This window comes from Pan troglodytes, chromosome 14 (genome assembly GCF_028858775.2).
Source record: "Pan troglodytes isolate AG18354 chromosome 14, NHGRI_mPanTro3-v2.0_pri, whole genome shotgun sequence".
NCBI lineage: Eukaryota > Metazoa > Chordata > Mammalia > Primates > Hominidae > Pan > Pan troglodytes.
Genome location: NC_072412.2, coordinates 22476542 through 22492745, shown reverse-complemented (window position 1 = coordinate 22492745; position 16204 = coordinate 22476542). Strand labels below are relative to the sequence as shown.

General features: G+C 39.0%; 1 protein-coding gene across 6 annotated transcripts in view; it reads right to left on the bottom strand.

Annotated features, from left to right (window-relative positions):
- The window catches only part of SGCG (sarcoglycan gamma), a 166236-nt gene that overhangs the window by 22935 nt on the left and 127097 nt on the right, over positions 1–16204 (bottom strand). For all 6 annotated transcript variants that reach the window (XM_009426723.4, XM_009426721.4, XM_054665082.2 and 3 more), the window contains one exon: positions 6161–6233. In XM_009426723.4, the coding sequence (XP_009424998.3) occupies positions 6161–6233 (73 nt within the window). The remainder of the gene's footprint in view (positions 1–6160; positions 6234–16204) is intronic.

Genomic DNA, 16204 nt, shown 5'->3' with positions numbered 1-16204 from the left:
ATTACAACTTACATAGGAAGAATAAGTTCTAGTGTGCTATAGCACTGTAGGGTGACTACAGCTATACTGTTTTGATCAATTGTTTTCTCCTTAAATTATGACTCTATCCAAAAGAAATTTTAAAAATTCTATAGTCACTAGAAGTAATTATATATATAATTATATAAATATATTTCTTGTGGAGAAATAGGATAGAGTGATCAATGAAATACTGTCAATCACTAAGTAGTGTATATTAGGAAAAAATTTTGGGTAAGTGAACTGTAAGTATTAGGTCAAGGACAAAAAGAAAACTTTTCTGACTCCATAAGAAGAGCTTGTTTGTATGTTTTTCAGTTCTTTGATGGTGGGTATCAAATATCCATGCTTCTTAGATTCCATCCATACGTTTTAAAAAGTAATGAAAATAATTTTATTTCAAAATGATTTATGTTATTGAAACCATAAAAGGTCATCATTGCTAAACTGACTTGGTAAATATTTCCTTTTATCATCAAGTAGTGTTCCCATTGATTTTTTTCTTTTTTTTTTTTTGAGATGGAGTCTTGCTCTGTCACCAGGCTGGAGTGCAGTGGTGTGATTTCAGCTCACTGCAACCTCTGCCTCCCGGGTTCAAGCGAATTCTTCTACCTCAGCCTCCCAGGTAGCTGGGATTACAGGTGTGCACCACTATGTATGCCTGGCTAATTTTTGTATTTTTAGTACAGACAGGGTTTCTCCATGTTGGCCAGGCTGGTCTCAAACTCCCGACCTCAGGTAATCCACCTGCCTCGGCCTCCCAAAGTGCTGGGATTACAGGCGTGAGCCACCGTGCCCGGCTTTTTTTTTTTTTTTTTTTAGTAAACTAGTCATTAGCAGGTATTGTTTTCCTTAAGTGTCTTTATGTCATGCGTGATGGGATAACTTCTTCAATGTCGTTTCTCTCTGTTTTTAAATGGTTCTATGAGTTTCACAGACTTTGGTGCAGTTTTTACTGTTAATTTTCTACCTCAGAGTTCCTATACCATGAAGTAGTATGCGTTTGCTTCTACCTCGGCCAGGCAAAGGCTTGCAGGTCATGATTTCTTGTGGGTAATTTTTCAAGCCATGGCCTAAAATAGCAATCTTTCTTGTGACATCGTTGGGCTGATGGGCATATTGTGTGAAATACCTGATTCATGGGAGGTCAGGATTTCGGAGGTTTCTCAGCCAGGGTGTTTCATGCACACTGGACAATCGCTTGGAATCTCACTCCCACATCAGCATTAATGTCTCAGCAGCTAGTCTCTATGTATCCTGATTTTTCTATGAGTAGCTTAGCTTAACTCTTCCTCTACTCTGACCATGAGCTGCCTCTTTATTGTTGGGACCTGGGAATTACCCTTTCTTGGTTTCTAACTGAGCTTAGTATTTATAAACACTTACTAGGTAAACTTTCGTATTTACAAGTGCTTGCAACAGGTGCAAATGTTTCCATCCACACAGTAGTATATGTGTATCTTCCTTAGATAAGTAAATGAACAGACATGGAAATAATAACTTACTTAATTGACATCACATCCTTATGGTGTTACACAGAATTCAAATCCTCCCTTTTCTGGGGTATCATCCCAGATTACCCTGGGAAGATTTTATATTTATTTGCCTATGCCTCCAATAGAAGTTGTACTTTTATCATAGCAGTTAAATATACTTTTCTAACTTGTTTGCATGTTTCTTTTCTCAGTAGACTGTAAACTCATTAAGGTCAACGACCATGCCTTTTATATCTGGCACATAAACACTTTAATACACTTTTGCTGACTTTTTAAAAAAGAATGAATTACATCATGTGTGAATGCAAGGTTGCTTTAAGGTAGTTTGTTAGCGTTCATACTTTCCTTGCAAATGATTTTGCCATAAGAAATGTAAATCTAAGGCCGGGCATGGTGGCTAAAGCCTGTAATCTCAGCACTTTGGGAGGCCGAGGCGGGCGGATCACGAGGTCAGGAGATCAAGACCATCCTGGCTAACACAGTGAAACCCCATCTCTGCTAAAAATACAAAAAATTAGCCAGGCATGGTGGCAGGCACCTGTAGTCTCAGCTACTCAGGAGGCTGAGGCAGGAGAATGGTGTGAACCTGGGAGGTGGAGCTTGCAGTGAGCCAAGATCGCGCCACTGCACTCCAGCCTGGGGACAGAGTGAGACTCCGACCAAAAAAAAAAAAAAAAAAAAAAAAAAAAAAAACATATATATATATATATATATATATACATATATATATATATATGCCAACTAAGATATTCCAGAATCTTTTTACTGTAATCAGGCCAGGAATAGTAATGCTGCTGGAACCAGAAATAAAAAGTGGAACACAGTTTATGGCAAGAAGTTGCAGAAGAAGAAGATATGACCATCATATAATCAGTCAGAGGCATCTCAGCGTAAATCAAAGAATCAATCTCTCAAGGATCCGCTGGGTGGTGGAGACAGCAAACTGGATGTACATGGGCTCTGGAGTCAAAGCTGGATTCGATTATGAGTGGCTACCTTTTTAGTTTTGTGACTTACAACGTGGAACTATCTAGATCTGAGTTTCTGCCTTTATAAAATGGGGATAAAATTGCCAATCACTTCATAATTAAATGAAACAAATTCTGTGACAGCACCGAGCACAGTTCCTGGCAGTCAAAAGCATTCAGTGAATGTTAGTTCCCACCTCCCATCCTCACCACACTCCTCGAGCATTTCCTTGCAGTTTTGTTATTTTTTTCAATTGCCTTGGTTTTAACACTCGAGTTGCTCAATCCTTCCTCAGTACCGCCTTTTAGAAAGCAAAAGAATACTCTTGTGCCGTTTCTTTTTCAGTAAGAGCCTGCCGTATATACAGTGAGAAGATTTAATGGGATAACATGAGATGAATTATTTAATTGAGATCTATATATTTTTTAAACTGACATTTACTTTAAAAGTGTTTTGGCATTTCTACAATCTATATTATTTTATAATTTTAAATTGGCTTTAATGGGATTATTTCCACAGATCTGAATCATTTTTCTAACGTAGGAAAATAAAATGTTTTTCTTCTCTATAAAAATTCTTTAATGTTAATCTTTTTATCCATTTTCAAAATTAAACCTTGTTATAATTTAATTATAGTCACAATCTATTTTTATGTTACAAATGTTCACTTTGTGGGTAAGATAAATTGAACTCCTATTTGCTTTTGATGAATATTTAATTGGACATTAAATATATAAAAAATGCTGCTTTTCCTAATCCTTTATTATTTAGGGAGAATATCTATGTAGTATAATAACAATTTTTTTTCCCTTGATAAAAAGACGGAGTCTGGCTCTGTCGCCCAGGCTGAAGTGCAGTGGCATGGTCTTGGCTCACTGCAACCTCTGCCTCCCAGGTTCAAGCAATTCTCATGCCTCAGCCTTCTGAGTAGCTGGGATTACAGGCATGTGCCACCACGCCTGGCTAATTTTTGTATTTTTAGTAGAGATGGAGTTTCATCACATTGGCCAGGGTGGTCTCAAACTCCTGACCTCAGGTGATCCACCTGCCTCGGCCTCCCAAAGTGCTGGGATTACAGGTGTGAGCCACCATGGCCAGCTGTATAATAACAATTTAAAAAGTGATTGTTGGCCGGCCGCGGTGGCTCATGCCTGTAATCCCAGCACTTTGGGAGGCCAAGGTGGGCAGATCACCTGAGCTCAGGAGTTCAAGACCAGCCTGACCAACATGATGAAACCCCGTCTCTACTAAAAATACAAAAATTAGCCAGGTGTGGTCGTGGGCACCTGTAATCCCAGCTACTCAGGAGGCTGAGGCAGGAGAATCGCTTGAATCCGGGAGGCAGAGGTTGCAGTAAGCCGAGAGTGTGCCATTGCACTCCAGCCTAGGCAACAATGTTGGGAACAGGCCCCCCAAAATCTGGCCTTAAACTGGCCATAAGCAAAATCTCTGCAACACTGTGACATGTTCATGATGGCCATAACGCCCACGCTGGAAGGTTGTGGGTTTACCAGAATGAGGGCAAGGAACACCTGGCCCACCCAGGGCAGAAAACCGCTTAAAGGCGTTCTTAAACCACAAACAATAGCATGAGCAATCTGTGCCTTAAGGACATGCTCCTGCTGCAGATAACTAGCCCAACCATCCCTTTATTTCAGCCTATCCCTTTGTTTCCTGTAAGGGATACTTTTTGTTAATCTAATATCTATAGAAACCATGCTAATGACTGGCTTGCTGTTAATAAATATGTGAGTAAGTCTCTGTTCGGGGCTGTCAGCTCTGAAGGCTGTGAGACCCCTGATTTCCCACTTCACACCTCTATATTTCTGTGTATGTGTCTTTAATTCCTCTAGCACTGCTGGGTTAGGGTCTCCCTGACCAAGCTGGTCTCGGCAAACAAGAGCAAAATTCCGTCTCAAAAAAAAAAAATAAATAAAAGATTGTCTGTGTTTGACTTTTCAGTTTACAAAATGCTTTTAACATAATATCTTATTAAATCTTTCCTAGAATACTCTGAGGTAAGGATTACTATCAGGAATGTTTAATATGAGAAAAAATAGTCTGGAAAGGTTAGTTTGGCCATGGTCAGCCGGCTTGTCTGTGTAAAGCTGGGATTCCTACTGTATCTTGTATTCCCTATTATACATAATTTATTAAAATATATTAATTGTCCTGCATTCACTTCAAGTTTAAATTCTAAATGTGATTTTAAGTGATAGCATCAACTTTAAGACCATTTAAAATATTATTTGGTTTTGTTATAAAATACAAATATATTATTGGAATGAATAGTTATAGGTGTAAATGACATTCAGTAGCCTAGTGGTAAGGTAAAATACACATAGACACAAAGATTCTGTAAAAAATAATAAATTTATGTATGGAACTGGGTGATTTTTATATATTCAGGGTATTATGTACAGATATACCAAAGGGTGAGGAAAGTATGCTAAGTCTGATAAACTAGGCACAAAAGGAAAAAACTGTATTATTTCGCTCATATGAGAGGCACCCAGATTAGTCAAATCCACAGAGACAGAAAGTAGAATGGTGAGTGCCAGGGGTGACCGGGAGCAGGGAATCGGGACTTGTTAAATGGATACAGGGTTTCAGTTTTGCGAGATAAAATGAGTTCTGGAGATGGATGGTGGTAATGACCATGAAGTAATATGAATGTACTGAAGACTACTGAACTGTACACTAAAAATGGTTAAGATGGTGAATTTTATGTTATGTGCATGTTACTACAAATTAAAAAAGAGATACACCAAATGTTTCCAACTATTTTGCAAATATGGATTTATTGTGCACTTGGTTTTTATAATGTTATTTTCGCTACTAATAGTGCATATATCTTTTAAAAATTTAAAGTAAACTGACATTTTCAAGAGTGCCTTTTGCACATTTCACGGCCACATAGGGGACCTTTGTCTTCCACTAAAAGGTGCAAAGGTTTTGCCTTGTTTGCAGATAGTGTAGAGATGGATAATGTAATATATATATGCACATGCTTTGTGTTAAGAATTGTAAAAAACTTCAGGAAACTTATGCTGACACTTTTCAAGAGAAAATAATAGGTTTGTAAAATATATGAATCATAAACCTGTAGCATCTCAATTAACACTTGAGGGATGAGCAGACATTCATGAGGTCTCCTCGGGGAGGGGGACACCCCAGGAAGATGCAACAGTCAGTGCAAAAGCACAGAGGGGATGGCGTGGGATGGGTGGGCGAGGATATGGCAGTCACTCATGTCTGGGTGACAGGGTAGGGGAGGAGGTCCCGCCGGTCACAGCCCAGACTATGAAGGGCTGTGGGTGCCCAGTGGAGCACTTAGGATTTTCCTATGGCTGATGTGATGTGGGAGCGATGAAGCATTTTAACCAGCTTGCATTTAGCAAAGTCATTTTGATACCAGTGTGAGAGGCAGATTGGAGAGGAAGGAGGAGGAGGAAGGAGGAGGCTGTGAACAGGCACCAAGTGTGGAGTCAGTAGGACTTTTTGACCTCCTTTGGATTTTAATAAATACTATCTAGTTATAAGCGGAAAGTCTTGAAAATAAAGGCAACTGATGAAATAAGAAACAGTCAGGAAGTAGTCACTGCTAACATTATTCCAGCACATACCCTCTTGTCTTCTACAGGAGAGGTTGTTAATATTTGAACAAAAATTCTTACCTAAGGTCTTGAAACAGGTCGGCTCTGACAAGGGGTGTCTCCACTGAATGTTCAAAAAGAGCCCCTTCAGGCCCTAAACAAAAAACAAAGATGTATCAGGAGCAGAAGTAAAATAAGTGACACCAAACAAAATAAACATTTAGCCTAGATATTAAAGAACATACGGATTTTGTTCTTTCTTGCAGAATTTTTGCAGATGTTTGAGTTACAGGTAGAAAAATAGGCCCAACTCTTTCCCTACTTTTCTGAGGCTATCACAATTTCATTATGTTCCTATAAACAAAATATGTTTTTCAAAGCAATTACAAATTAGCAGGCTTATTTTAAAACTAGAAAGCAATATTAGTCTTCAAATCAAAAAAGAAAAAAAGTCCTTCTGAAAATTGCATACACCCATATATTTTAAGTAATAGTAATTTAACTAATTCTCTAGATTTTATGTATAAAAATTGTATCTTGTATTATTTGTTTCTAAGGTAGTCAGGATATTTACAGAAAAATTAAAAGCTTTAAATATTTAAAATGAACCTTCTAATTCCTAGAAATCAGTATGTTCCCAGTTGTTTGATGAGTCTGAGAACCTAATTATATGCAAGGCCCTGTGTCAGCTGGGGTGCAGAAAAACACAGGTGAAAGTGACATGCTCTTTGATGTATCCTAACTTGTTTAATACTCAGACCCCTGCAACGCAGGTAGTATTTTCCTATTTACCCATGAGGAAGCTGAGGAAGAGAAAGGTTAATTAACGTGCCTAGAGTTCCACAGCTGAGAAGTGGCAAGGCTGTAATTTGAATTCAGAGCCCACACGTTTAATCTATATGCTATAGGGGTTTTCATACATAAATAACAATATGTGATAGAAAGTAATGTGCCAGTAGCAAAGTGCAACAAAATTATTTGGAGGGTCATCAATGGGGAAGAATTACTTTAAGGCATCAGGGACTATTTCCTATTTTCATATAGGAAAATGAAGTGGGTCTGAACCTTAAATAAACTTTTATGAACACATGGAGATTGAGAGCAAGAATTTCAAAAACAGCAGCAGTCCAGGAGCAGGAAAATGTGCTGAGTGTCCAGGAATAAACAAATAATCCAATTCACTGGAAGCAACGAATTCTACATGGAATACAAATGTATCTTTCACATTATATTTAAATCTATATCCTCTTGAATTTTATGGGCATATTCACAGATATAAGCAGCACCACATTGCTTATATATGTGCATCATGATTTCCCCAGGTTGCTCATGCCTATCTTAGGCCCTGCCCTGCCTAGGGTCCCACCTCTGGCTCAGGTCCTACCCTTGGCTTAAGAGGCTGTGGCTGCCGCTTGCAAAGAGTTTTTCTCTCCCTTGTGGTTCCACAGGAATCTCAGGATTCATCCTAACACTGTGCACTTTCCTCTTTAGGAAATACAGAGGGTCCCCGACTTGCCATGGCTTTGTAGAAGGCAAGCCATTGCAAGTTGAGGAGCTTCTATAATGAAACAATTACAAGGTTTATTTTTAAATCAACCCTTGTACTAGTTTCAATATTGGACACTGAAGAAAAATTGCCTGGGTAAAGGTTTCCCAGCCTCTGTGTTGAGAAATCCTCATCCTGGGCAAAAGATCTTTTGAGCAGCCCTTACTAATTTTTTTTTTTTTTTTTTAAGACGGAATCTCACTCTGTCACCCAGGCTGAAGGGCAGTGGCAAGATCTCCGCTCACTGCAATCTCCGCCTCCCAGTTCAAGCAATTCTCCTGCCTCAGCCTCCTGAGTAGCTGGGACTACAGGTGCCCACCACCACACCCAGCTAATATTTTGTATTTTTAGTAGAGACAGGGTTTCAACATGTTGGCCAGTCTGGTCTCAAACACCTGACCTCCGGTGATCTGTCTTCCTCGGCCTTCCTAAAGTGCTGGGATTATAGGCGTGAGCCACCGCGCCCAGCCAGCCCTACAGTTCACAGTACCTTCACATTTTCTCCACAGTATTACTGGCTATATTAGCTTTGTTATTATAATTACTACTTCCTTAGTAATTTTATTTAAATATGAAGATATGATAAAAACCCACACTGGAAAAAAGCCCTTATCCAAGAAATAATAGCTTGTGGCACAAAAGCAAAACAGACTTAAATCAGAACAAAGTGAAATTTTAAAATTACAAACAGATTTAGTAGGATGATTTACATAAAAACTATAATCAACTGAAATAAAGGAACACACAAAAGTGAAGGTTAATGTTTCATGAAAATTATAATTTATGTAAATTACACTCAGATAAGAAACAGATCTTCGTGTATGCTGTAACAAGTCACATTTTCTTAAAATACCACTTAAGCAAACCTAAACGATAATGGAGATCATTACGTAAAGTTAGGCTATACCAACCACTGGAGTTTCCACAATAAATGTTGCCTGTCAAATTTTAGAGTACAATGTCTGGTTTGCTGATGTGTTGCCAACATTTCCTGCTTGGCATAGAGAGGAAAATAATTTAACATACTAATTTGTATAATGATACATATTCATTTTATCCTTTTCTTTCCTCCTTGCTTCTTCTGATTTGCAAAATAGAAAATGTAAATTTTAATACACCTCAAGTCAATTCCCAAGAAGACAAGCAGAGCTATGCTTAATTTTATATAAGTATATTTACTGTGGTTTATGTAGCATTGTTTGAAACCCAAGTAATGCTTTGTTATCACGAACCTAGAGTGAGCTTTATGAATCATCAAAAAATAATGATTTCTTTCCATAACTAAGATATAAAAACAAAAGGAATGTGGGCATAAAGTTTTCTGTAATTATTTTCTCTATTTTTATATAAACAAGATGATATTACGACTGAGAAAAAAAGTCAACACATTTAACTTTCTATAACACATACCCTTGTAAAACAAAACTGGAGACTGCAATCTATTCCACTTCCATAGGCAATTTTTATTTGAGCACAGTGTTGGGTCAAAATAAATACAGAGATGAATCTCTAAATTAAATGATTTTTGGGGCAATCACAGAATTGCAATTTGGGGCATATCGTCCAAAGAACAAAGAGAAAGTTGGGAGTTTTATTAGAAAGAGAAACGTCGGTGGGCGCAGTGGCTCACGCCGGTAATCCCAGCACTCTGGGAGGCCAAGGCAGGCAGATCACTCGAGGCCAGGATTTCGAGACCAGCCTGGCCAACATGATCAAATCCCGTCTCTACTAAAAATACAAAAATTAGCCAGGTGTGGTGGTGCACGCCTGTAATCCCAGCTATTCTGGAGGCTGAGGCATGAGAATCATTTGAACCTGGGAGGCAGAGGTTGCAGTGAGCCAAGATCGTACCATTGCACTCTAGCCTGGACAACAAAGTAAGACTCTATCTCAAAAAAAAAAAAAAGAAAGAAAGAAAGAAAGAAATGTTATGTATTGTTTTGAAAGAAGGCTCATTGGCACTAGAGAAGCTTTTGGGAGCTGGCAAGCTCTGATTGGTGAGTGAGGGCAGCAGGTAGAACTCTTGGTGTCACGGCAGGTTGTTTCAGCATTTACTAGGTAACACTGGTCTTAGGGTGACAGCAGGCCATTTCAGCAGCTAGGTTTGAGGAAAACTCAGTTCTTGAAAAAGGTGCAACATGCCCTGAGTGCTTTTCCCCAGCCCCTCGATTTACTTGGGTATGAAAAAATGACCCATTTCATATAATTAACTTTCACAGCAGCTTCAATTCTTTTCCCCCAATAGCTGAATTTATTCAAAGAGTTTCAGTGGCAATAAAACTCAGTAATTAGTTTTTAAATGCATGCCAATTACTTACCTTCTAATGTAACTATAATTAGTGATATTATATTGACATATGATTATGGTAATGTACTTACAGGGAGATATAAAATCTATAAACTGATATGTATTATCTTTAAATAAGAGCAGCAGTTTCTCTACATTGAAATGATAAATGTCCAAATTATATGCTCTTGATTATATCATCACTATTCAGCCTCAAAGTTAAATGCTCCTCAGAACCTATTTGTGTATAATAAAATGAATTTTCCTAAATGGTTTCATAAAATGATTCTCAGGAAATGGTTGTTGATCTTCAATTTAATTGCATTTTCTTTATGTTTGCATTCATTTAAATATTCACAATCAAGATGATATAAGAAATATAATTGGTATAATACCTCTTCTTTGTGGAAAATGAAACATATTATTTGAAGTCATATAATCTAAAATTTTAGACAGGAAAAAAGTTCTACTATAAACTATCATTATATAAATCATGCATTAAAATGACCCTGTATAATATGCATTATTTATACAGGAAAGTATAAATAAAAAGGAAAATAAAAGAAAGCCTAGTCTAATAATGTTAACTTTTTTATTTTTAGAATATGTCATTGAGATTAGACATGGTAAATGGTTTGTCCAATTCTACTGTGAAGGAGTAGTACTCAAACAACACCATTCTTCCCTTCTGGATCCTAGAGCATTATATGATGAATGATGCTCACATGAAGATCTGTAATAAGACTGTGGTGCAAGATGGATTGAGATGGTCATGAAGGCAGTTGAAAAGATCATGGTACAGAGCCCAGCAATCAGGGTGCTCTTGGACAGAGCTCAGCAACTGAATGGCAAATAACTCTAAGTTGCTCCATTCTTTGCAACATACTGCTGTTTCTAGGTTCCTTCAGTTATAGAAATACATTGAATTCAATATTAATATTTCTGTTCAGACAGTAATATATTATATATCTCAGACATGCATTCATTTTTGTATCAACACTGATAACTATTTGTTAAGATTCATTCTACACATTCATTGAGCATTTATGGACTGATACGGTCTTTTCAAGTGATGCCAAAAAAATTCCATTTCTCTTGTTCAGCCAAACTTCCGCTTAATGTCACCACATAATGCCTCTATTGCCTCCCGTCCTATTCACTTTGTAACCACTTCAACCTGCCTTTTGCCTTTATTACTCCAATGAAAAATGCTCTCCTTAAGATAGCAATAACTTCCGTAATAATAAATCCAATGACAATTTCTGTCCTCTCTCCTGGGTCCAAATTCTGAGAAAATAGTCTCTCTTGACACCAGAAAAATGATTATCGTAATATCCCTCCCACCACATTGTCTGTCCCTTATTCTCCTTTGGTGGCTGCTCTGCCTTTACTTGGTCTCTACTGTTGGCATTTTTTGGAGCTCAGTTGGTTGATGACACCCACATTTATCTCTAGTCTAGACTTCTGCTCTAAGCAGTAGCTAACTCACATGCCCAATAGCTGACATGACAAGCACTTGGCAGTTTTCCCAGATTATCTTCAATTTACGTGTCTAAAATATTAACTGTTGATGCTGTCTGCCCTGCAAATGAATTCTCCTCCTCCTCAGGCCTCTCCGTTACCCAGAGAGTAATGCCATCAACCAAAACAAATATCATCTTTGAGTCTCCTCCTGGCTGCCTGCCATACACCCGATTCATAGGCAAGTCTGTAGCTGTCAGATCTTAAACTGGAGTAATTCACTTCCCTCTCTGACCATTGCTACCACCCAATCCAGGTCACCTTCGCTGATTACGTGTACTACAATTGACATCCTCCTAACTGGTCTTACTGCCTCCATTCTTTCCTCCAACCTCCTTTGTAATGGTTGGATTGATCTTAAGATGTATAATGAATCAAGGAGTACCCTGTTCAAAACAATTCAATGCCTCCCCATTGAACTAAAACAAATCCTAAATTCTTAAAATGGCCAGCAAATCCCTGCATAATCTGGTCCCACTCTATCTCCCTTTATACCAGGCTTTTTTCAGATTCAAACCTGGTAAGATTAAAAAATAAAAATCATGAAATAATATGGCACAGATAAGACAAATCGAGCACTTATCACAATGAATGTGAATGTTTTAAATTCCACATTAAAACTCAAAATAAATTATGTTATAAACAATAAATCCAGCCAAACGCCACATACAAAAGAAATTCAAATAATTTAATATGAGAAAAATTTCAGCTGGGAGAGTAACTTAAGATGATGCCAAATCACTGAGGCCCTCTTATAGATAGATGTTTAGAGAAGTCTTTGCAGAGGCAAGTGATGTTTGCAATTGATGGAATCATTTTGCAACCCAAAAGGGAAATATCAACATACTTGCAGAGAAGAAAGGTAGCGTAAAATATTACTTGGCTACTAAATTAATCAACAACCTGGAGTTACCCTTTCCCCAGCCTTCCTACGTGAGATAATACATGTCCTTCCAGTTTAAGCCTGTTTTAATTGGGACTCTTGTTCCTTTCAGCTGAAATACCATGGACTGCAGCACGGCGTTGATCGCTGCGTGCAGTGCTGCATCAGACAGTGTTCTGTGCCCTTGGGTATGTGTTTGAAGGATATGGTACTCCTAAAAGCACCTTCCAGATATCTGTCTTCACGTCTTTTTCGACTTAACATCCTTGTTTATTTTCACTTCTTCAGTTGCTGAACACTTTGTTCTCCAGGTCCATTTTTGTCACTGGCTTTATGGGTGACTCTGGCATTTCTACACTATCACTTTTGACTTTATGTGATCTTGCTTAGCTGCACAGAAGGCATAAAGAAATGGAATTGGGACTATTGCTAGATCTTATTTTTTCTTATTAGTGGTGGGAAATGGATACTATTATAGAACTCTGTTTTTAAAGATAATATTGGGAAATGGACTGAGCCTAGCAAATTGTTGCCAGGGAGCTAAAATACACTTAGGGCAGCCAAACTAACAATTTGTCATCTGCCAGAAGTCAGTTCTGGCAATGGTGTAGAATAGTTTTTTGAAGACAACATTTTGATGTTATTCCAATAGTATGTTCTGTAACTTGGGTTAATAAAAGAAATGTTAACTTTGGCCACTTGGTGTCTAATTTTGTGGGGGAGGAAGATGAGCCTGCTTAAAGGCCTAAATTGGTTTCAGACTGAACTGGTGAAATTGTTTAATCGCTTCCATAAATTTCGCTTAAAAACTATTATTCAGTATCCTAGTTGACTAAAATCTAAATGGAAGCTGTTTAAGAATTAAAGAGAGGTTTTAGCTTATTTGAGTGATTAAGATAATAGCAACAGCAATTGTCTTAATTGCTCAAAGAATGGCAATTTGAGTCAGGATTAGGACTTGGTGCAGTCAGGAGTTTCGAGTGCACCATCTTAAGGAGAGAGCCACCTTATCTTCCCCTTTCACCAGAGCTATGGGCTGCTGTGCAAGTGACAAGGGCGGAGAAAAGAAGCAAAGAATTGAATTTTCTTTCCAGTCCTCAGAGTGAGGCTGCCCGTCTCTTTTCCTATCACTTCTCTTTCCTTGGCTGTCAACTACTGTTGCGTTTGCTGACCTGAGAAACTCCAAAGGCTACCTGGAGTCAATCCACTTGAAATAGGGACCCAACTGTTATCACAGGTAGTGGAGAAAAGTTTTTATGGGAATTTGTGTGGAAGCATTAAAGCTTATAAAAACATTCTTATTGGCTGGGCGCAGTGGCTCACGCCTGTAATCCCAGCACTTTAGGAGGCTGAGGCGGGCGGATCACGAGGTCAAGAGATCAAGGCCATCCTGGCTAACATGGTGAAACCCCATCTCTTCTGAAAATTCAAAAATTAGCTGGGGGTGGTGACATGCGCCTGTATTCTCAGCTACTCGGGAGGATGAGGCAGGGGAATTGCTTGAACCCAGGAGGCAAAGGTTGCAGTGAGCTGAGATCGCGCCACTACACCCAGCCTGGCCACAGAGCAAGACGCTGTCTCAAAACAAAACAAAACAAACAAACAAACAAACAAACAAACAAACAAACAAAAAACCCTGGTCATAATGGTAACAAAAAACTGTGAAATTATATGAAATAAAAAAGAATAAGTCAAGTTTTTTGGTGTCACTTTTTCAAACATAGTTGGAGTTGTAGGATGGCTCTATTTAGTCTTCTATTTCTGTTAGGAATTATGGCAAACTTAGCTACTTAAAACGATCCTCATGTGTTAGCTCACAGCTCTGTTGGTTTCAGGTCCTACCCAGAGTGTCTGACCAGGTTCTGTGCTCAGGGTCTCACAGGTGTCAGCAAGGCAGGGCTCTCGTCTGGAAGCCCAGGGCCAGCCTCTACCTTCTGTGTCATGCAGGTGTTGGCAGAATTCAGTTCTTTGTGCTTGCAAGACTGAGGCTCATTTCTTGTTTCCTGCTGCCAGCCAAGGGCCTCTTTCTCTTTCTAGAGGCCACCACTTCTTGTCACATGGCCCCTCTTTCTTCCTTCAGCAACACAGCAGTGAATTTTTCTTGCTTTTCCAATTTATCTGACTTCCCCCTCTACTACCAGCCAGATTAACCTCTCTGGTTATAAAGGGCTCATGGGATAGATTGGGCTACCCAGATTTCCCCCTCTACTCCCAGCCAGATTAACCTCTCTGGTTATAAAGGGCTCATGGGATAGATTGGGCTACCCAGATTACCTTCCTCTTGCCATATAAATGACATAATCACAGGAGAGACATCTCATATTTACAGATTCCATCCACACTGAAAGGAGAAGGAAATATACAGGGCTCAGTGGGGGCATCCTTAGAATTCTGCCTACCCTAGTGGCACAATAGGACATTGTTCACTAAATGTTTACCATTGGCGATAAAGCCATAATTCAATAGTCCCCCCTTATCACAGTTTTGCTTTCTGCAATTTTGCTCTCTGAGGTTTCAGTTACCCACCATCCTAAAATATTAAATGGAAAATTCCAGAAATAAACAATTCGTAAGTGTTAAGCACTATATACAATCCTGTATCATTCACCTCGGGTCATCTTATCATGTAGGCATTTTCTCATCTCACATCATCACAAGAAGGGTGAGGACAGTCAAATAAGATATTCTGAGACAGAGAGAGAGAGAGATGACATTCACACAACTTTTATTACAGTATATTTTTATAATTGCTTTATTTTATTATGAGCTATTGTTGTTAATCTCTTACTGGGTCTCATTTATAAACTGAACTTTATCACAGTATGTATGTATAAGAAAAAACACAGTGCAGCATATATAGGGTTTAGTACTATCTGCAGCTTGAGGTATCCCCTGGGGCTCTTTGAACGTATCCCCTGAAGATAATGAGGAACAACTGTAATAGTTAAATTATGGGCATTGTCAGTCATCACAAGAGTGAATATTAATCTTGTGAAGTTAAGGTTACCGATCTTTGAAATGACTATCATGTCATCATCATGGCTGATTTTCACTTCTTTAGTTGCTGGCAAGTCTAACTTTCCTGGTCTTTTGTTAGTGGCTTTGCCAGCAATTCCAGTATTTCTCATCATTTCTGACTTCCTAAACCCTACATCTTTTGCAAGACATGCAATTTAATTTCACGATCAATTTGCGTCTGCTTTGTTGAATTCTGTATACTGTCCTGTAATGGTGAGAGACCAGTGGCTACAGATCTTTGTAGCATAAAGCACTGAGAGGTGAAATATTCATTTGAGGTCATGTGCTTACTTAATGGAACAGCTGGGATTGGAACTCAGTCTAATTCTCAAAAAGTTACCCATTGTTGGTTGGTGGTGTCTGGCAAGATGGCCAAACAGGAACAGCTCCGGTCTGCAGCTCCCAGCGAGATTAATGCAGAAGATGGGTGATTTCTGCATTTCCAACTGAGGTACCTGGCTCATCTCATTGGTACTGGTTAGACAGTGGGTGCAGCCCACGGAGGGTGACCCAAAGCAGGGTGGGGTGTTGCCTCACTTGGGAAGTGCAAGGGGTTGGGGAATTCCCTCGCCTAGCCAAGGGAAGCCGTGAAGGACTGTGCCATGAAGGATGGTGCTATTCGGCCCAGACGCTATGCTTTTCCCATGGTCTTCGCAACCTGCAGACCAGGAGATTCCCTCAGGTGCCTACACCACCAGGGCCCTGGATTTCAAGCACAAAACTGGGTGGTCATTTGGACAGACACTGAGCTAGCTGCAGGAGTTTTTTTTCATACCACAGTGGCACCTGGAATGCCAGCAAGACAGAACCATTCATTCTCCTGGAAAGGGGGCTGAAGCCAGGGAGCCAATTGGTCTAGCTTAGCGGATC